At 36.7% G+C, this 23,036-nt stretch overlaps 1 protein-coding gene across 13 annotated transcripts in view; it reads right to left on the reverse strand.

The window, feature by feature from the left end:
• Positions 1-271: 271 nt before the first annotated feature.
• Positions 272-23,036, reverse strand: part of PUM2 (pumilio RNA binding family member 2) — a 90,789-nt gene continuing 68,024 nt past the window's right edge. For 6 of the 13 annotated variants that reach the window (XM_036262891.1, XM_036262885.1, XM_036262890.1 and 3 more), the window contains 8 exons: positions 14,187-14,454; positions 12,074-12,203; positions 9,925-10,059; positions 8,108-8,245; positions 7,140-7,265; positions 6,786-6,907; positions 6,032-6,224; positions 317-3,276 (listed from right to left, as the gene is read on the reverse strand). In XM_036262891.1, the coding sequence (XP_036118784.1) occupies positions 3,145-3,276; positions 6,032-6,224; positions 6,786-6,907; positions 7,140-7,265; positions 8,108-8,245; positions 9,925-10,059; positions 12,074-12,203; positions 14,187-14,454 (1,244 nt within the window). In that variant the 3' untranslated portion in view covers positions 317-3,144. Of the gene's footprint in view, positions 3,277-6,031; positions 6,225-6,785; positions 6,908-7,139; positions 7,266-8,107; positions 8,246-9,924; positions 10,060-12,073; positions 12,204-14,186; positions 14,455-23,036 lie in introns of all 13 variants that reach the window. The other 7 variants (XM_036262893.1, XM_036262892.1, XM_036262894.1 and 4 more) reach the window with 3 other exon arrangements.

The raw sequence follows: 23,036 nt of genomic DNA on the forward strand, positions 1-23,036 counted from the left end.
TTGCGGGAACCGAACCCGGGACTCTCTGGTCTGCAGGCTGACCAGACACTCTAACCTCTGAGCCAAACCAGCCAGGGCGAAGAAATCATTTTATCGATAAATAACAGGCCTAAAAATTTCTTCCTATATGTAATTGAACAGAAATCCTGAAACTGATCAAAAGATAGGATTAATACCAGCAGAGAAATCAATAGCCCCAACAGTAGTGTCCATGTGATAAAAAATATTTTTGTTTTGAGAGTAAACTTGAATGGGCAACCTGAATTATAACTGAGGTACGAAGGGGTTTTTATCTAGAGAAAAACACAAGACCAGATTTATTTCATACAATGTTATTCACACATTTTTCATTTTCTAATTTATACATAATATACAAAGAAGTGAAGATAACATTATTTCATATGAACCATAAGAGCCAGGACTCAGACAAACTGGCCCAGACACAATCCATGTCGAAAGGAGACGCTTGAGAGGAAAGCCCAAGTGCTTCTGCCCAGTTGAGTTTATTCTGAAATGTCATTTTCCTGTTTTATCAAAACTCCATGCCAACTTTTTATTAAAAAGTGAAATCACAGGTGGGTACCAAAAATGGCAGACCATAAAATTTTTACAATAACTCATCTTTTTCTAGAATAGGCCTCAAAATATTGGGACAATTGGGTTGTCAACATCAGGACATGTGGGACCACTGGGACCCCAGGAAGAGGGTTCAGTTTCCCAATATGCTATTCTCTAGGACTTCCCAAATTTGCAGAGATAACTGCCTGTGCCAACAGAGAGTAAGGATAAAGGAAAATCAGCAATTCAAGTGCAAATCCAGGAAAGTCACTACCAATCTCCCACAAGGACACGTTTGATCCTAAAACCATGAGCTGATTGATACTGGGAACAAAAATTCGAACTGGGGCCAAGACACTCGGAGGCTGGCAAAACAGAGAAAAGTGGGAGAGAGCAGCTTAGTGTGGGGGAAACACTGCCACCGGGACTGGGACATGCTGGCGAGCCAGTGACTATGACAGTGACTGGATTTCATGGCCTCAACATGGAATGTTGGGTTAAAAAACTAGAGAACTAGAGTAACTCAGCATCAAATATGAAAAAGTATGCCTGGCACCCCAAATTTTATGCCATTATTTTTAGGTTCACGATATGAGCAGCTAAGTGATAAAACTTTGTATTGAATATTGTGCTGAGAAGATTGCTTTTCTTCTGCAGACTTCTAGTAAAAACCCCGTACATGTTCAATCTAAAGAGACAGCATGGTTCCTTCGTTTTCAGCACTAAACATAAGTGGGTCAACATAAATGTTTTATACAAAATACTGACTTCAACAAAATACAAAGCACTTTCTTTATCTTTCAGAAACTGAATATACAAAGCAAGTTTTTTTTCCAAAATATTTTCATAGGCAAAGGATTAAAAACGATTTTAATTATACACATATGGTCACAATTTTGCCTTAAAAAGATCGTTGGGAAATGTACATAAGGCCGCTTGTAAATGTACATCATGTTACTGTTATGTCTTATGTCCAGAGAAAAAAATGTTATCATACAGATTTGCTCTTACTTGGGAGTAGGCTATCCAAAAATACAGTACTCTTCTGTACAAAGAAAAAAGTCACATCACATTTAATAAGATGGAAAAAGCATTGGCCTCCATGTTAACCAAATATCTCAGTCCAATACTTTCTATTATGCACAATACCCTGACTTCTTGAAAGTGATCCAAATCCTAGCATGTCCATATTAACAGTCAACTATGTTATAAAACAAAATGTTTCTCACAATAATAAAAAGAAAGCTGGTTCGTACTTCTGAAATCATATAAAGATAAAAAAAATTTTAAAAATCACTCTCGATTTGGAGAAATAAATTTACATTATACAACACTATATGCCAGGTCTAAGAGGGCAGGGACATAAATGTACACTAAAATGCAAATGTTTCCCAAAGAGATAAAACAAATTCCATTTACAGCATGAAGGTTTACAAATGTACACCTGTACAACCAAGGGAAGCATCACTACTAAATTAGCAAGGCTTTTATAACAAACACTGAAACAAGATTTGCTTTTTTCAAAGTGTAAACTTACCATCTATTACTACACACACAATGCATATATTTATAGGAAGCAAAAAAAGCTATCTGAATATGTAATCATGCTTAAATGTTGAGCTATCAAATTCACTTTTCAGTGGCCCCTTTTCCACCTCTATCTGATTCCTACTTTCTGAATCTACTATGAAAAAGCAAAGTAAAGCTCAACACTTCCTCACTGTATCCTTGTAATTCTATAAGCAAAACAATATACAAATTTCCACTCTTTCTCACTGCGAACCAAACCGAAAAGTTAAAATGGGACTTAACTCTCCGTTTAGTGCACTGAACTGGATGGAAGTGTCACCATGATTTTGTTTTGTTTTTTCCTACCTCTTACAACAATTACATATGTAAGTATATACAATACTTCTATACATTGCCAGAGACGTTTTAGGGCAGTATTTGATTAAAACCACACCCACTCTAAATAATGTTAAGTTCTTTTTCATCTCAAATCATTTAATTCTTGTCTTGCTGAATTTTATTTGCATGATAGATTGTGAATTACCAAAATACAACTTAACTTTCTTTTTAAAATATTAATAATATTTATGTAGTTGATTGTTAATCTGTTATAAAAGGCTTCACACAAAGGACAAAAAAAATGACTATATTTCTATATACATCTCTATAAACCTGTTGTGCTATGGGGTTCATAGACCTACCAGACTGCAAGCCAGTTTATTAAAAGAATACTGTACTTTTTCCTTTAAAAACTATTTTTGTGACTTTACAAGGTAAAAATTTACAAAATATGTGACAGCTTTTTTTGATACAGGTACATCATATACAGGTATTCTGTGCTTTGCCAGCAATCCAATCTGATAGGTCTCCACTCAGGGCGAAATATCATTTATAATTCACCACTCCCACCCCCCAATATACAACAAGAACCTTAAAAAATTTACAAATGGATGAATAAAGTCAATAAATAGTTTTGCATTAAAAAAAATTTTGAAGATTCATAGTTGAGTTGTGTTTTGATAATTCACAAAAGAAACGTTCTTTTCACATGGTTACATTATCTTCTTTCTCTTCCCTTTACAACATTCCATTTGGTGGTCCTCCAATAGGCCCTAGGTCTGGGCTATTTTTCAAATAATATTTTTCCAACTTGGCCAGTATATGCTTCCCATACGTGTATTTGCGCAAAGTAGTAATGTGAGGTCGGATCTGAAAGACAAATAATCTGCTTAGGACAGCCAAGTTATTTTAGTTTCTGATTTCTTGAAAAAAAAAAAAAGTGCCCCAAATCATAACCTAGAAGAAAAACTGGAATTTTCAGATTCAAATCCAAAAAAAGTTGTCTGCAAAAGCACCTCTGTTCCACGCAGTCTCTCCAAACCTCTACTCTCAAATGTGCTCAGTGGCTGAACAAACCGCTGCTTGTGAGCTAGTACACAGAAAAGGGCAGTGGAGGGCACCGCCAGGCGAGTGTCACTGGTGCTCTGCCACAGTCTCCGAAGGCAGAACTTTATAATTTGAGACAGCTGGACAAAAATCCAATACAAAATAAAGCAAAAAACATGAACAATCAGATGTGTGATGGCTAATACACTTAAGATGTTCAATATCTCACTAATAGGTTTTAAAATATAAATGAAAAGAAATACCATTATCTTCCCATTCAGATTGGCAAAGATTTAATAAATAACTGGTAGTCATGAGATAATATAAAACAGGCACTCTTTTTATATGCTGAATAAATGTGCAAACTTGGTACAGTCTGAGAGCAACTTGGCAGTATCTATTAAAATGTAAAATGTTTACATACTTTGCACCAGCAATACAACATCTAAATATTTACCCTACAAAAACATTCATGCAAAGACATTCATATAAAGCACTGCTGATTACAGTTTAAAAAATTAGATTCAACAATAAAGATAAATTAAAAATAACCCAATGTCATAAATATAACATTAGTTGAGTAAATAATGTAGTTGTTAAAAGACTGTAAATTCTTTTAAGTATGTATTTTTAAGCAGAAATACTGTATTTTTATTTTTTATCCTCACCCGGGGACATTTTTGCATTTATCTTCAGATAGAGAGGGAGGGACAGAGGGGGGAAGAGAGAGAGAAACATCAATGTGAGATAGACACATCGAATGGCTGCCACCCACACAACCCCAACCAGGGCAGGGACAAATTGCAACCGAGGTACGTGCCCTTAGCGGGAACTGAACCCGGGATTCTCTGGGCCATGGGCCGACACTCCTAACCACTGAGCCAAATCGGCCAGGACAAAATACTGTATTTTTAGCCCTGGCCGGTTTGGCTCAGCGGTTAGAGCGTCCGCCTGCGGTCCGGAGAGACCCGGGTTCGGTTCCCACTAAGGGCATGTACCTCGGTTGCAGTTTGTCCCTGGTCGTGGTTGGTCGTGCGGGTGGCAGCCACTCGATGTGTCCCTTTCACGTCGATGTTTCTCTCTCTCCCTTCCTCTCTCTCCCTCCCACTCCGTCTGTACAAAAAATGGAAAAATTCCTCGAGTGAGGATAAAAATAAATAAATAAATAAATTAATTAATTAAAAAAAAAAAATACTGTATTTTTAAAAGGCAGAAAATTAAGTTGAAAATTTTTTAAATCAGAAAGCCAAAATACTTGCATGATTTTACAAGATCACTTTCTCTATATACAAGGAGAGGTCCAAAGAGGTTATGTACTTTGTCTTGCTTTTTGAATTAATACATTTATAAAAAGATCAAGTGTATCTTTATTTCCTCCAGTGTTCTTTAAAATAATTTTTTTTAAAAAATTTATTTCATAAAGAGGAAGGGAGAAAGAAACATCCCGGAGAAACACTGACTGACCACCTCTTGCACACGCCTCACCAGAGATTGCGCCCCAAACCTAGGCATGTGCCCTGACCGGGAACTGAACTGGCAACCTCTTGGTGCATAGGACTTTCAACCAACTCAGCCACACTGGTTGGGCCCTCCCATGTTCTATGGAACTTAATGATTAAAAAAACAAGCCCTGGCCGGTTTGGCTCAGCGGTTAGAGCGTCGGCCTGCAGTCCAGAGAGACCCGGGTTTGGTTCCCGCGAAGGGCACGTACCTCGGTTGTGGTTTGTGCCCGGCCCTGGTTGGGTTTTGAGTTTGTCCCCGGCCCTGGTTGGGTTGTGAGGGTGGCAGCCTCTCGATGTGTCCCTTTCACGTCAATGTTTCTCTCTCTCTCTCCCTCCCACTCTATCTGAACAAAAAACGAAAATATGTCCTCAAGTGAGGATTAAAAAAAACAAAAAATCTGCCCTGGCCGGTTTTGCCCAGTGGTTAGAGCATCGGCCTGCAGACCAGAGTCCCGGGTTCAGTTCCTGCTAAGGGCACATACCTCAGTTGCAGTTTGTCCCCGGCCCCAGTTGGGGTCATGTGGGTGGCAACCACTCGATGTCTCTCTCTGGCATCGATGCTTCTCTCTTTCTCTTCCCCATCTCCCTCCTGATCTATCTGAAGGTAAATGCAAAAATGTCCTCGGGTGAGGATAAACAAACAAACAAAACCAAAATCATTAGATTTTTAGGAGGAAGATAGAAAAAAAAAACGGACTTAAAGCAATCAAATTATCATAAATTCTGTCTTTGGAAAATGTATTAGGTTAGTGAGAAAATCTAATTAGATTTTAAAATCAATGTTTGACCTATATAACATGGCAAATCAAGTATACCTAAATAAGACGGGGAAGGGAAGAACAATGTTAAAGGTAGATAATTAGATTAAAAATGTGATTTTATTGGGCAAATTATTTTAATAATTTAATAAAAGGGTATACACCATATCTACATCTGCCCAAGGTTATCCAGGGATTTTAGATTTTTCCCCCTCAGTTATAGCATATACCAGGAAATTAAAACCTAGAGAAATCAGATGCTTGGCCTAAAGTCACACAAACTGAATCAATGGTTTTAAGTGCTATAAAATGTACTACCTTGTGCATGATGATCTTTCTCTGAGCAGGTTCAGCCATATCAATCATCTTCTGAATCACGTAATTGGCATACTGGTCCTTCATCATGGTGTATAAGGCACTGTGAGGACCATCGTTCTGGCAGCAGACTTCATCAATCAGTAAAGCTCTCTCAGCACGGGAGGCATGAGTAACACACTTTTCTACTACATTGCTGAAAATTAAAGTACACACACACAAAATTACATTATTTTGTCCTTTATAGCAAAATTGCTTGACTTTTGAAAGAACTTCCTCAATACACTGGAAGACAGAAGAATCAAGATGGGAATCTCTTGAAATTCTCTTACAATTACTTTTAAAATAGAAATTGGTGTCATAGGAGAACCCATATTATACTTCCACAAGTTTATAGGCCTCTTAGAATTATAATTCAATTGCAATTAAAATTATAATTTTAAAATGGGGAAACTAGGTCATTAGTAAGGTCTGAGACTTTCACAAACAAGCACTAAATAAATTAAATTTGCATTTACTCACAGGTCTTTGGGACAAATAATTTTCTAACTACAGACTTAAAAAATTGAGTATGCTGGCAAACTAATTTGTCATGTAGATTCTTTAAGAATAAAAGCAACGTTCTGTATGTGCTTTTTGACTCTACTAAAGAAAAGATTACATTCCAATGTTACATTCCATATATATTTCTGTGTTTACTAACAAAAGCCAAAGAATTGAAAGAATAGATCCTTGGTATTAGAAAATATTGCAATACCTGGCAAATTTGTGTTGACTCAGGGCTAAGACTTTTCCTCTAATTTCGGAAACAATTTTGCTCTTGTCTTCAGGTCGACCATGTTCTAGTACATGTTGAATAACATAATTGCCATACTGATCCTAAGTACAGATATTTAAAAATTATTTTAAGTCATTCCTTAGGAATAATGATTATTCTTTAAAAAGATGTTAATCACTTTTCTAAAAAATCCAGTAGGAGAATACATTAGGCTTTTGTCTCACTGTGTGTCTCTACAGTGTATTAATTTAAGAAAATTATTCTTTCCTAGAAAAATACATCAGAACCATTTAGGAAATACATAAACATTCCCAATTAGGAGGCAGTTTATACCTGGACCAGCTGCTCTGTGTGTTGGTGGAGCTCCTCTGAGACAGGTAAGGTCTGCTCTGCAGTGCAGTGCTCTAGGATGCGCTGGATTACTCTGCAGCCATAAGGGTGAGTTGAAAGCACAAACACCTTAAAAAAATTGGAAGAATTACATTTCCATTCTCTGACTTGAAAGATCTATAAGGCAGACAGGTTGAATTAATTTAAAATAGAAAGGTGGGAAATTCACATTTAATATGTCCATTTTTTAATAAATAAATATAAATTTATTTTTTAAATAACTTATTTTTTAAAATATATTTTTATTGATTTTTTAGAGAGAGAGAGAGGAGGAAAGAGATAGAAACATCAATGTGAGAAAGAAACAATGATTGGCTGCCTCCTGCACAGCCCCTGCTGGGGATGGAGCCTGCAACCTGGGCATTTGCCCTGACCAAGAACTGAACCATAACCTCTCAGTCCATGGGACGATGCTCGATCGACTGAGCCACATTGGCTGGGCTAGGGTGCTAAAAGTAAAAGTTAAAGGAACCTAAACAGAAGATGACGGGTATGTAATAACAAGAAGAAATGCACTGAGGGGTGGGGATAGTGTACACTGTCATTAGGAACTATTAATTACTATGTATTAGTTACTAATTAATATTTATTTTGTCTTTTATTATACAGTTTTAAGTCTTCCTCCCGCCTCTCCTAAGAAATATGGAAAATGTTGAGTTTACAATTCTAATAAAGGTTATCTTTACTTCTTAAAGTAATGTAATTAAAATTATATTTCTACTTCTCAGCTTCAAAAAAATGAAGTTATTGACTCACTCTACAAAAAAGGCAGAAATTGATGCACATTCACTATTTTGTCTCCTATTTTTGAATGAAAGTACTAGATATTATCTTCTGACTTAAGAAAAATGTGTTAACACTGAAAATCTAAAATAATACCCTGCTAACTAGGTAGAAGCAAAAACACTTACTTGTCCTTTGAAAGCATCAATGATGAATTGTAGTGACTGTGGCTGAACACATTCAATACATTTTTGTACAACATGGTTCCCATTCTGATCTTTCACACATTTGAGTACATGACCATCTAGCTCCTTTACCATTTCACTCTGCAAAAGAGAAGACGACATTTAAATAATTGCCTTATCAAACAATGTTAACAGGATTAAAATACTGAGATGAGAACAAAAGTATGCTAGAAAATGTATTTGAAATTTTTTACATATCAAAGTTTACTCCTCCAAGTATAATGAGCAGAAAACAATAAATTAGGTGAAAGCTATTAAAACATTTTGCAAGAATGTGAACTATACTAGCTGACATACAACCTAGTGATGAATTTGCTATATATACATATATATATAAAATTTTATATATATATATAAAATATTTTTTTAAATTATTTTGTTTTTGTTACAGATATTTCTCCTTTGTCCCCCACTGACACCCTCCTCCCCATCCTCCCCACCCCTTCCCCAGCTTTGCTGTCTATGTCCATTGTTCATGCATACATGCATATAAGTTCTGTGGTTTATCTCTTCCCCCACTCAACACCCCCTCTTCTGGAGTTTGTCAGTCTGTACCCTACCTCTATGTCTCTGGGTCAATTTTGTTAATCAGTTTGTTTAGTTCACTATATTCCATAAATAAGTAAGATTATGTGATATTTGTCTTTCTCTGCTTGGCTTTTTTTGCTTAGCATAATACTCTCCAGGTTCCTCCATGTCATCTCAAAGGATAAGAGATCTTTCTTACTGCTGCACAGTATTCCATTGTGTATATGTACCACAGCTTTTTAATCCACTCATCTACTGATGGACACTTGGGTTGTTTCCAGATCTTAGCTATTGTAAACTGTGTTGCTATGAACATAGGGGTACCTATATTCTTTCTGATTGGTGTTTCAGGCTTCTTAGGGCATATTCCTAGAAGTGGGATCACTGGGTCAAATGGCAGTTCAATTTTTAACTTGTTGAGGTAACACCATAGTGTTTTCCATAGTGGAAACACTTGTTTGCCAACACTTGTTTGATAAAATATTTTTTCTTTATTGATTTTAGAGAGGGAGGGAGGGGGGGAGGGAGGGAGAGAGAGAGAGAGAGAGAGAGAGAGACATAGATGAGAGAGAACACTGATTGGCTGCCTCCTGCATGTCCCCCACTGAGGATTTGGCCCCCAACCTGGGCATGTGCCCTGACTGGGAATCGAACTGGGACCTCTCAGTCAATGGGACACTGCTCAATCCACTGAGACACACTGGCCGGGCTAACTTAAAATATATAGACTATTCATCCAAGAACACAGTATATTTCCCATTTAATTTAACTGTATTTTTTTTCTCTTGAAGAACTATAAATCTTGTTAATTCTTAGTTTACTTTTCCTGTTGAGTGAGACTTATAAAATCTTTATATATATAAATATGTAATTGATTTTAAAAATTTCATTCTTATGATATAAATATAAGTACAGACCAAATAAACACTGGAAATAGTAAAATGTATTCCCGATATGAGAAATCAAATAAGCAAGTGATAGAAAAACACCCGCCACCTAGCACTCTGCTCGCCACAGCAGGTGCTCAACTGTCTTCATGACAGGTGAGATGATGAGGAGAATAGAGGGCAGAGCAAAGAACTGTCCTATAACTTTAACAATTTACTGTTTGAGACAGATTTTTAAAATCTTTCAGTCTAACTGGAAACATTTAATATGTTACTCCAAGATTATTATAAGATAAGTAATTTAAAAATTGAATAAAGTAATACAAAAATTTTGTCTTAACTTACAATTACCTGCTGGTCAGATGAAATAGACTCTAATGCTTTCTGAATAACACGGCAGCCATACATCTGCAAGGCTAAGGGTAGAACATGACCACGAATACGAGTAGCCAGGGCTAATTTTTGATCCAAACTCCCAAACTGACAGAGAGGAAAATAATATTACTAAAAAGTGACCATAATGTTACTTTGTTAAAACTTAAATAACTCACTGTTTGCAGCCTATAAAAATCAATTTTTAAAATATCACATTTGGGAATTATGCAGGGAGGACATTCAGGTAAAAGTTAAGACAGATTCAGAGATGCTTGAAATGATAACTGTATTATTTTCTTTGGGGGTAAGTCATACTATAAAAAAATGTCCCTGTTACTAACATACATCTTCAATTTTCATTTCATACTATCCTCATCTTTAATATAATGAAGCTGAGCCATACATTCAGACTAGATAATTTTCAACTATACTGACATAAGCTACAACACAGATGTTTAATTATAAAATAATCAAGTAAATTACAAAATAAATGATACCTAACAAATCCAAATAAAGACTATACTATTATTCACTGCTTCATCTAAGACTTACTCCTACCGCTTTATATTTTCAGATTTAATCAGGATTAATATTAACCTTCCCTTTTAAAGTAGGCCCATATATTTTTAAAAATGATTCATAAGGTATATAAATGTTGAGTCACTGTTGTACATATCAAACAAATATATTGTATGTCAACATGTTAATAAAAAACCTTTTGTGATTTAAATATATATCATAAAATGTCATTTTAACCATTTTTAAGAGTATAATTCAGTGGCATTAATTATATTCACACCATTGTGTAACTGTCAACCATAATCTGTTTCTAAGTCTTTTCAATGACTCCAACAGAAATGCTGTATGCATTAAGCAGTAACTTCTTCACCCTGCCCTGTCCCTGGTAAACCCTAATCTAATTTATGTCTTCATGATTTATTCTAGATATTTCATGTAAGTGGAATCCTACAATGTTATTTAGTATCTGGCTTAATTCACTTAAGCTTCATCCATGTTGTACCATGTATCAGAACCTCATCCCTTCTTATGGCTGAATAACATTTTATTGTATACATATACCACACGTTGTTTATTCCTTCATTCATCTGTTAGACATCTGAGTTGTTTCCACCTTTTGGCTATTCTGCATAATGCTGAAATAAACACTTAGTGTTTGAGTCCCTGTTTTAAATTCTTTTGGGTATTTACAGGGTAGGGCAAAAGTAGGTTTATAGTTGTTCACACAGAAAATAATACAATTATTAATAAGTAATAATATAAGAATAAACTGTTTTGTGTACTCTCAACTGTAAACCTACTTTGCCCCATCATCTATATATCTAGAAGCAAAATTGCTGGGTTGTATGGTAATTTTATGTTTAGTTTTGAGGAAATGCCACAGCAGCTGAACCATTTTCTATTCCCACCAGCAATGTACAAGGGTTCCACAACTTCTTCACATCGCCACCATTTGTTATTTTCCTTTAAAAAAAAAGTAGTCATCCTAATTAATGTGAAGTGAAATCTCGTTGTGATTTTGATTCGTGTTTCCCTAGTAACTAAGGATGTTGAGCTTCTTTTCATATGCTTATTGGTCATTTGTATATCTTCTATGGAAAAATGCCTATTCACGCCCCTTGTCCACTTTTTAATTGGGTTGTCTTTCTGAGTTTGAGTTTTATTTTTTTATCCTCACCTGAGGATATTTTTCCATTGATTTTTAGATAGAGTGAAGGGAGGGCGAGGGAGGAAGGTGGGAGGGAGAGAGAGAGAATCATCGACGTGAGAGAGACATATCAATTGGTGCCTCCTGCACAATCCTGACTGGGGCTGGGAATCGAACCTACAACTCAGGTACATTCCCGTGACTGGGAATCGAACCCGAGACCCTTCAGTCTGTGGGCCAATGCTCTAACCACTTAGCTCACCAGCCAGGGTGGTTTTAGCTGTTCTTTAAATATCATGAATATAAAATCTTTATTTTACATGATTTGCAAATATTTCCTCCCAAGCTCATGTATTTCTTTGGGAAAATTACTCTTGACACAACTTCCAGAGCTTTTGTAAGCATCAAGCATATACTACTTGGAAAGATATAAAAACATATATGGGTGCTTACCTCAAAAAACTTTTGTATAACATAGTTGCCAAAAACATCTGTCATTAATTGATATGCTGCTTGTAGAATTTCATTAAATACCATCTGTCGTTCAGCTGGAGTAGCTCTCTCTAGTTTCTGCTGTATGAACCTATGTGGGAAAAATTTTAAATGCCACGACAATCCACAAGCTCCTGAAAAATCTGTATCTGACTTGAGTACTGTACACCTCCAATCCACACAAACACAATTATTTCCAGAAACAGTACTAACACATTTTCTATAGTGGACAGCCAACGTAAAACAAAAACAACAAAAGTTATGAAGCATTTCTTTTATAACACCTTAATTTAAAATAATTACTAGTTAGGAAAAATAATGGATATAAAGATGTTTAATCCTTAAGTTAGTTCTGGTTGTATTATAATCAATGGAAAAAAAAATCACAAATATTTTACTGGTTATTCATGTATTTTTCAGAATATACATACAACATTACTAAATAATGTCTTTTTAGAACATAATAAAAGAAACCCTTAGAAATAAAATTCATCAAATGCAACTGAATTCCTTGTAAGCTAAGCTAGTCCTTGTGAGTGATGCAAGATTCATTTGTTGCTCAAGGAACTTCTAACTATAGGAGGAGATAAAATTTGTATGCAGCTATCTAATCAATAACTTTCTTAAAAATTTCAGTTTCAGTGCTCACTTCAGCAGCACATATCCTAAAAATTTCAGGTTTACCTTAAAACTATAAAAAATGAAAATATCTCAAATTTGAATAATGTGTTAGAATTCTACTACCATTTTCCTTTCTGTGCTATATCTAAAGAACACAAATTCACCCCAGGCATTACAATTCATGCATTTAATTACAAAGACACCAAAATTTTCTGTAACAAAAGTGAATGTTTCAATTTAAGCTAAGTAACTGACTATAAATCAATAAAGAAACATAAAAACATTTTACTGGTTTTTAACTTTTTAAAAAGATAATGCATACATCAGGGATGCTTTAAGTCCACAAATGGAATTCAGAATATTTTAAGAAAAATTTAAATACGTTAAATGTACTCAGAGTCAACGTAATAAAAATCCAATAAAAAGGCACTGCTATGTTTTAGTTATTGAAAATGCTCATCAAGCCCTGGCCGGTTTGGCTCAATGGTTGGAGCATTGGACTGCGTTCCAGAGAGACCCGGGTTCGGTTCCCGCTAAGGGCACGTACCTCGGTTGCAGTTTGTCCCCGATTGGTCGTGCGGGTGGCAGCTACTCGATGTGTCCCTTTCACGTCAATGTTTCTCTCTCTCTCTCTCTCTGTTCCTCTCTCTCTCCCTCCCACTCTACCTGAACAAAAAGTGGAAAAAGTGTCCTCAGGTGAGGATTAAAAAAAAAAAAAGCTAATCAAAGGAAACTGGAAAATCTTTTTTATTTTTTATTTTTTTTATCCTCACCCGAGGATATTTTTCCATTTTTGTACAGATAGAGTGGGAGGGAGAGAGAGGAAGGGAGAGAGAGAGAAGCATCGACGTGAAGGGACACATCGAGTGGCTGCCACCCGCACGACCAACCAGGGCCGGGGACAAACTGCAACCGAAGTACGTGCCCTTAGCGGGAACCGAACCCGGGTCTCTCCGGACTGCAGGCCGACGCTCTAACCGCTGAGCCAAACTGGCCAGGGCGAAACCGGAAAATCTTAAAAAATAAATTTAAACTTGTATTTTTATCATTATAATCCACAGTAGGTATTTATTTTTTAAAAGCTTCCAACTTTTATGCAGATCAAATAATTGTAGTCAAGAAAAATTTAGGCTTTTACAAGGTAGCAATTTCCAAGACAAAAATGCAGTGGCCCTGGCCAGTGTGGCTCAGTTGACTGGCACACATCAACCCATACACCAGAAGTGGTGGGTTCAATTCCCAATCAGGGCACATACCCAGGTTTTGGGTTTGATCCCTAGTCAGGGCATATGTGGGAGGCAACCGATGGATATTTCTCTCTCACGTCTATGTTTCTTTCTCTCTCTACCCCTTTCCCTTCTACTCTCTCAAATCAATAAAAACACACCCTCGAACAAGATTAAAAATTTTTTTTAAAATGCAGTGGAAAGTATCAAAAATCATAATTACTTACCTAGAACCATGCTGGTCTTGAGAAAACTCAACTATGTGTCCAATCAAGTCTCTAAGTTGAAGGTTTGGGAAGCGGTTGTTTCTGAAATCTTCCAATAATCTACTTCGGCCGGAAGGCATAATATCAGACCTATTATACCGAAGCCGAGAAGGAGGAAAGAGCTGGCTGCTGGAGCTAAATAGACTGGAAGTGCTTGAAGCACTTCGATATTTTGCTTCTGCTCCAGGTGCTGCAGAGATATATCGACCACTACCATTTGTCAGTCCTCCTACAACAAAGCAGTTGTGGTCAGCAAATAGTTTTGGCAAAGTCATTCTTCAAATAAAAATTACTTAAACTAAAAACTCAGTCAGTAAAGAAATAGTCACCCCAGTAATTCCTGTTATAACAGGAAATTAAAATTGGAGGGAAATCTCACACATTTACTTAATATGTGTGGCTATGAGAAATGGGGGGAAAAAGAGACTAGAAAACATGAGGAAAATCTGTATTTGTTCTTGGCAGTTCAGTTTACAGCATAATTGTAACATTTAATATCATACACAAAACCTGTCTTTATTCTGGGAAGCTTAGTTTAAAACATAATTATAACTTATGTCATACATGCTAATATCAATATTAGAATACTGAAACCACCAAAAACCCTTCAGTTACATTAACAAGCAAGTTACAAAGAACTAGCCAACTCAAGTTTTACACCACTGAAAAAGAGTTTGACTAAAATTTACTTGCAGTGTTAATGGAACACTGAAGGCTAATCTGTATTTTTGGAATATATTTTAAAATGCATTAAGTCGTATATATTTCTACATAAAAAAAATATCATTTCTTAGTTAACACGCTGATTAGTTTTTGAAGTTAGAAAAACCCCACAATATTAGACAATGAATTAAAATAACACCTACTTTAAAATATTTCATTTAAAAATATTCTCCATAAAAATACTATTTTACAGATAAGAATTGTAGTAACAAATAGCATTATTCCTAGAGCTCTAATACTGATCCGTTAAGACAATGAATAAAAATCCTCTTTAACTTACATACTATTCCAAACAAGAACAATAAACGGCAATTAATAAAAACAAAAATAAATATAAGCAGGAAACTGTTATTACAAATAACCATTTAGAAGTACTTGACAGTGTCCTTTTAAAAAACGTATAAAAAAATTGCAAAATGCAGATTTAGTAGTTCAGATAAACAAAAATCCACCATCAGCTTTATGCTACTGTATACCATTTAGATGTAGCAAAGTACTATATATACAATCCAGGCCACAGGGTTAAAGATGATGGAAAGGACACACTGTCGGTGCAAAGTTATACACAGGCGTTAAAGCCAAAAAGAGTTAAAAGGACAAGGAGCAGTAAAAGTGTTATAATCTTGGAGTGAACTGTTTTACTTTCAGTCCCCACTGCCCTAGCTTTATTCTTCTTCATCAAATTTCCCTTCATCTTGTATGTATATATGTGTATTATTTATTCGAATCCTCAGCCCTCTTTCCAGTGTTAAGTGCCATAAAATTACATTCATTTACATGCTAGAAACCTGATGTCATGCCTGACAGAGAGTTAAGTATACAATAAATATTCATGAATATTTTATGTAACATCAACTGCCTAACAGCCAGTTCTATATCTTTTCTTAAAAGTGTATAGTTTAACAAGCCATTTTATACACCAAAACCACTAACATCAAGTTCTCATGTTCATTCCAGTACTACATGACTATCTCAGTGCTCATATATAAAATATTTAAGAAGTGAAAGAAGTTAGTGTCTTAATAGTTGTCTACATTTCCTATTAACCCTCTGGTCCACTTTACTATTTCTATTTCCTGTTCCATTAACTGTTTACAACAATAACTGATTACTAGCCAATTCTAGTCTCTAACAATTCTTTAACATTTTTGCAGGACAGTAGTGCTATGCTTATCATTTCCATCTGTTTTTACAATTTTTTTTCCCACTCAAAGGGCCACTTATGATGATGTCACTTTACACTAAAAACCTACAGCATTCTGCCAGAGTACATTCTCTATATTCTTCAGTTTTCATGTCCTTATTCCAAACCCATTTCTTATACAAATTTCCTAGCAGTATTCTAATTGTTCACTTTTTCCTCACTTATGACTATCTCTGTATTGTTGCTTATCATTACCTCGAACATAAAGCCTAATTTTTTCTTATCCTTAATGCACTAAACATTTTTGACATCAAATTCAATATACATACTTACCACAGAAATGACTATGCCAATTTTATTTGATACCTTCCAAGTAGTCCTAGCAACATGCAACAGAAATCCCTCATATTATATATATACATACACATATATTTATTTTATCCCTACCCAAGGACTTTTTTCCTTTTTTTTTTTTCCAGATGGAGTGGGAGGGAGAGAGAAAAACATCAACATGAAAGGGACACACCGAGTGGCTGCCACCCACACAACCAACCAGGGCCAGGGACAAACTGCAACCAAGGTACGCGCCCTTAGTGGCAACCGAACCCGGTCTCTCCGGACCGCAGGCCAACGCTCTAACCACTGAGCCAAACCGGCCAGGGCTGTATAGATATTCTTTAATTAATTACATTCTACCAGCAACTAACACCAAACTCCTCAGGCACTCTGATAACTTAAAATGTCTAATACTGTTAAACTGCCTCAAGTTTAAAAAAATCTTGAAATTTCACTTCTAGACTAATTAGTATTTTCACTTATAAAAGTAAAAAAACTTGCTCTGGCCAGTTTGGCTCAGCGGTTAGAGCGTCGGCCTGCGGTATAGAGAGACCCGGGTTCGGTTCCCGCTAAGGGCACGTGCCTCGGTTGCAGTTTGTCCCCGGCCCTGGTTGGTCGTGCGGGTGGCAGCCACTCGATGTGTCCCTTCACGTCGATGTTTCTCTCTCTCTCTCTGTTCCTCTCTCTCCCTCCCACTCTACCTGAACAAAAAAAAACGGAAAGATGTCCTCAGGTGAGGATAAAAAAAAAAAAAAAAAAAAAGTAAAAAAACTTTAACTCAGAGCAGGACATTTTCCTTTCCGTACAAATTAAGAAGCACTGGAAACCCAACTTCTAGCCCTGGCCAGTGTGGCTCAGTTGGATGGGTGTTGTCCATGCACTAAAAGGTCACCTGTTCAATTCTGAGTCAGGGCACATGCCCAGGTTGTAGGTTTGGATCCCTGGTTGAGATGCCTGTGCCTGCAGAGAGGCAACCAATTGATATTTCTCTCTCTCTCTCTCTCTAAAAATCAGTAAGAACGTATTAAAACCCAATTTATAATATACATTAAACATTTTTAAATTTGGTTTTCTAAATAGTAAAAGTATGTCATCCGAAATCTACTTAGAGACTGAGGTACATTCTAAAAAAACAACTGGTCTGTAATCTTAAAAAATGCTGAGGTCACTTGATAGTATTATATTATTGTTAATTTCCTCAGCCTCCTATAATAATTGTGGTTATATTTTTTTAAATGTCCTTATTTTCAGGAAACATAGTGATGTATTTGTGAGTAAGGGACATTATGTCTGCAACCTCCTTTCATAAATGTAAGAAAAAAAACTGGGTGTGAGGGGAAAGAAATGTAGAGAGGGGGGAGAGAGAAAAATGATAAAATAAATGTGGGAAAATAACATTTAGAATATCTGGGTGAAGAATATGCTGGTATTTTTTGTATTAGTGTTACAACTATCCCATAAACCTGAAATTATTCCAAAACTTGTTAAAAACAAACAAACAAAAAGGTCATCTATATTCATATCACTGCTACTGGTAGTCAAATAGCAGATGTGTTCTGAACCAAATGTGTTAAAGCAGTGGTTCTCAACCTTCCTAATGCCACGATCCTTTAATATAGTTCCTCATGTTGTATGTGGGCGGACCCGCCTGGAGATGGATAGAGGGAGTGGGGTCTTCGATCCTAAGACCATTGGGAAATATGTGTTTTCTGATGGTCTTAGGCGACCCACAGGTTGAGAACCGCTGTCAGTTAAAGGGATAATAGTCTCTTCAATTCAGTACTGACATCCCCCTATCATTTACCACTTCTCAATCACTATCTGAATAAGAGTGTATGGGAAATGAAGATCTGTATTATAATTTCACAGATGAAGTCACTATGGTCCAAAATAATGTGACTCGAAGCTAGTCAGCTAGGACTCTTAGACCAGAGCTTATCACACAAGTGTGCTGGCTCCTTATATGCTATTTACATAGTTATCTTTCAAATTCATTCATGAAACTGAAGGAAGATCAACACCTTACAATGATCCTAGTACAAATATGATTTTATAATTTTTCTTATTTATTTATTTATTTTTATCCTCACCTGAGGACATTTTTCCATTTTTTGTTCAGATAGAGTGGGAGAGGAGAGAGAGAAACATCAATGTAAAAAGGACACATTGAGTGGCTGCCTCCCGCACGACCCAACCAGGGCTGGGGACAAACTGCAACTGAGGTACATGCCCTTAGTGGGAACCAAACACGGGTCTCTCTGGACCGCAGGCTGACACTCTAACCGCTGAGCCAAACTGGCCAGAGCTGATTATATAATTTTTCACTTAATTTTTTTTTTTTAAATCCTCACCCGAGGACATTTCTTGATATTTTGTTCAGATGGGGGGGGGGGGGACACCAACGTGAAAGGGACACATCGAGTGGTTGCCACCCACACGACCCAACCAGGGCCAGGGACAAACTGCAACTGAGGTAGGCGCCCTTAGCGGGAACCGAACCTGGGTCTCTCTGGACCGCAGGCCGACGCTCCAACTGCTGAGCCAGACCAGCCAGGGCTCACTTAATTCTTTTGAGAAGTATATTGTTTCAGAATCCTTCCCTAGTAAATATCAGGATTCAAAAAGATTTTAAAATACTGGGAAAAATCACAGGGGAGAAAAACAATGCAACAACTGAAAGCACAAAATAAACTTGACCGGTTGTTTCACTTTTCATTATTTTCCCCCTCCCTAGGATATGGAATGATAGTTTCTCACCCTAACACACCTGTATATTCTTTTAAAAATATAAGAACTACTGAATTACTCTCAGTGAATACTATTTATTTAAAAAACGACAATGCATCTGCAGGTTATTCTGATAGAAGAGTTTGGCGACCAATGAATTAGAATCAAGATAATTAAGGTTTCATTTTATAGTAGGCTGTCAACTACTAATAAAAACAAAATCATAATCCAAGTAGATTTTGGGTTCTCAAAGAGTACAACTACATAAAGGGTACTAGGCAGAGTCTACTTCAGAAGGCAAGGTTCTGGAAAGGTCAAAAATGGTAATATGACAATGAAGATGACTAGTTCATTGAAGTAGGCAAAGAAATCAATGGAACAGAATGGAATGGGTAGCTGAAAAAAGTTAAGGAAAAAAAAAAAGTCTATTTTATTATAGGGCACTAACTTTAGTTACCCATAAAAAGATCCACTTAGGCCCTGACCAATTTGGCTCAGCGGTTAAAGCATCAGCCCACGGACCAGAGAGTCACAAGTTCGGTTGCAGTTTGTCCCCGGCCCCAGTTGGAGTCGTGCAGGTGGCAACCACTTGATGTGTCTCACTCTTTCTTCCTCCCTCTTTCCCTCCCGCTTTATCTGAAGATAAATGCAAAAAGTGTCCTCAGGTGAGAATTAAAAACAAACAAACAAACAAAAGATCCACTTAGTACTTTTAGTTTAGATTTTTGTGTGTGTGTGATTAGAGAAAAAAATATTTATTTTAATATTTATTTATTTCGTTATTGATTTTAGAGAGAGAGGGAGGGAGGAGAGAGAACATCAATTGGCTGCCTCCTGCATGCCCTCCCCTGGAGATTTTGGGCCCACAATCTGGGCATGTGCCCTGACCAGGAATGGAACCAGCAACCTCTGGGTGCATGGGTCAAAACTCAACCACTGAGCCACACCCGCTGGGTAGTTTAGTATTTTTTTAATGACCAGTTTTCAAAAGAAGTATATGTAATACTCAGCCTTAGATAATCTGATGTATTATTAGTAGTACATTTATCTGCACATTGCTAGACTTTATCAGGGAAAAAAGACTTCAAAGCAGTGCTTCTCAATGTGCACACAAATCACTTTGGGGTATTGATGACACATGTATAATATTAAGAGCTATAATTTTTTCAAAGGACAACACTGGTTAGACCTTTGTCCCGAGTCTTGGCATCTCACTTTAAATAGGTTTTATGTGTTCAACATAATCAGTTTCTTTACCTACTTTACAAAACCTATTTAATTAGTATTCAAGATTGATACCATATGCTAGACCATGAGGATCTACAACATGCAGTATTTACCTATAACTATTGAAGTGTATTATCTCTAAAAGATAAGAACTCTTGCCCGGCCGGTGTGGCTCATTGGTTGAGAGTTGCCAGTTCGATTTCCAATCAGGGCACATGCCCAGGTTGTGGGCCAAATCGCCAGTGGGGGACATGCAGGAGGCAGCCAATCAGTGTTCTCTCTTGACGATATTTCTCTCTCTCTCCCCATCTCCCTTCCTTTCTCTAATATCAATAAAGAAAATAAATAAATAAATAAATAAATAAATAAATAAAAGGCATCTATCGTCTTGGAAAGAATACATACACTGTCATGAACAATGAATGAATGCTCAAAATTATCCAAATGAGATCTCAAAAGGAAAAAAAGAACATATTATTGGAAACTGGAGGAAAGGAAATCCTTGTTATAAAGTGGCAAAAACTTTGCTGAAGTATACTGTGTTGTAAGTAAAACTTGTATGGGATAAATTTGGATAGTTAGCTGAGACTTCCAAGCAAAGTGTTAAAGGTGTGGCTGGGTTTTTCCTAGTTACTGATGGTAAAATAAGGGACAAAATAATTTGAAGAATTGTTTAGCAAAAGAAAACCAGCACTTGAAGATCTGAAAAAGTCTTAGCTTATCCAGACAGAGTGCTGAAGAAGTACAGCCAATGAGTGTGGCCAGAAATCCCCGATATTAACTAACGGCCAACAATGGTTTCAAAATTTCAAAATATCAGCAGCAACACTGCCAGGCTGAGCTGAAAGGGACGGAGACAGACAAAATGAAGAACAGCTCTGAGGTCAGAGCCACATATACAGAGAGGCCAGAGCATCTAGCCACAGGTGATTATTCTCAAGCCCTGAGGCCAAATGGAATTTGCCACCCTGGGTTTCAGACTTGCTTGAGACTGGTAACCCCTTTATTGCTTCTACTCTCTCCCTTTTAGAATGGGAATGTCTACCTGATGCCTACCCCACTACTGTTACTTTGGAAGCAGATAACTTTTTTTGTAAGGGTCATAGGTCTAGGTGTACAGAAATTTTGACCCAGGCCAAACCATATCCAGAGTTTCACCTGATTTAGAAGATGAGATTTGGGAATTCAAGTTGATGATAGAATGGGTTAAGACTCTTGGAGATGCTGGGATTGGGTGAATATATTTGTATATGGACCAAAATATAAAATTTGGGAGACCAGAGGAAAATGCCTCCACTAAAGATATGTTTTATTCTTAACTCTTGGTACCTGTGAACTTGACTTTATTTGGAAACAGGGTCTTTTCAGATGTAATCAAGTTAAAATGAGGTTATACTGGATTAGGTTGGGCTCTCATCCAAAGATTGGTGTCATTTTAAGAGGAGGAACATCAGGATAGAAACACAAAGGAGAATACCATGTACTAGTGGAGGCAGAGATCGGAGTGATGTACTACAATCCAAGGAAAGCCAAGGATTGCCAGCCACCATCAGAAGCTGGGAAGAAACAAGGAAGAATTGTCCTCTATAGCCTTCAATGGGAATATGGCCCTGGCTAACACCCAGATATGACTTCTAGTCTTCAGAACCGTGAAATAATAAAATTTTCTTTACCACCTAGCTTTAATTTGTTACAGCAGCCCTAGAAAATTAATGCAGCTTCTATCCTAACAATCCTATGAAACAAAGATATTATCTTCATTTTACTTATGCATTAGTCTTAGAGAAGCTGAAATACCTTATTCAAGAATGCATAGCTAATAATTGGACTGAGGGTTTTTTCTTTTTACTATTATGTCTGAATAATTGGCTTAAAGCTTTCAGTAATACTATCTTAGGCTTCGATGAGTTTATAAACCAATGTGATTTGGTTAAAATTATAATCTTCCACGTGATTTTAGTAGGCTAACAATAAAAAGGAAAAACATAAACATGTCAAGTGCGCTACCTTGAATTTTTACATTTTTATAACAATATGTAAACAAACATTAGATGAAAATTATAAACCAAAGTAAAAATCTACTTTCATTTCTACTGCAATGGCAAGCAGAGTTCAGGTCAATGGACAAGTAGGTAGGAAGGAAAAAAAATGCATTAGGGAGATGATGGGGGATAAGGTCAAAGGCGCATATGAACACACAAAGATTCCAGGAATTACAATTTAAAAGGGAAGTGTGAACTGGAGTAAAGTCCTATGTAAATTATGAATTATTTCTTTCCAAGGTGTCTTTCTCCATGTGGTGCTACTGGAAACTTCCATGGGATAATCCTTTTTTGTTGTTGTTATGAAAAGTTTAGCATCTGGCTGCTAAATGTTAATAGACTCTTTTTCTTTTTTTTTTTTTTTATCCTCACCCGAGGATATTTTTCCATTTTTTGTACAGATAGAGTGGGAGGGAGAGAGAGGAAGGGAGAGACAGACAGAAACATCGATGTGAAGGGACACATCGAGTGGCTGCCACCCGCACGACCAACCGGGGCCAGGGACAAACTGCAACCGAAGTACGCGCCCTTACCAGGAACCGAACCCGGGCCTCTCCAGACCGCAGGCCGACGCTCTAACCGCTGAGCCAAACCGGTCAGGGCTGTTAATAG

This window comes from Molossus molossus, unplaced genomic scaffold, assembly GCF_014108415.1.
Source record: "Molossus molossus isolate mMolMol1 unplaced genomic scaffold, mMolMol1.p scaffold_m16_p_15, whole genome shotgun sequence".
Lineage (NCBI taxonomy): Eukaryota > Metazoa > Chordata > Mammalia > Chiroptera > Molossidae > Molossus > Molossus molossus.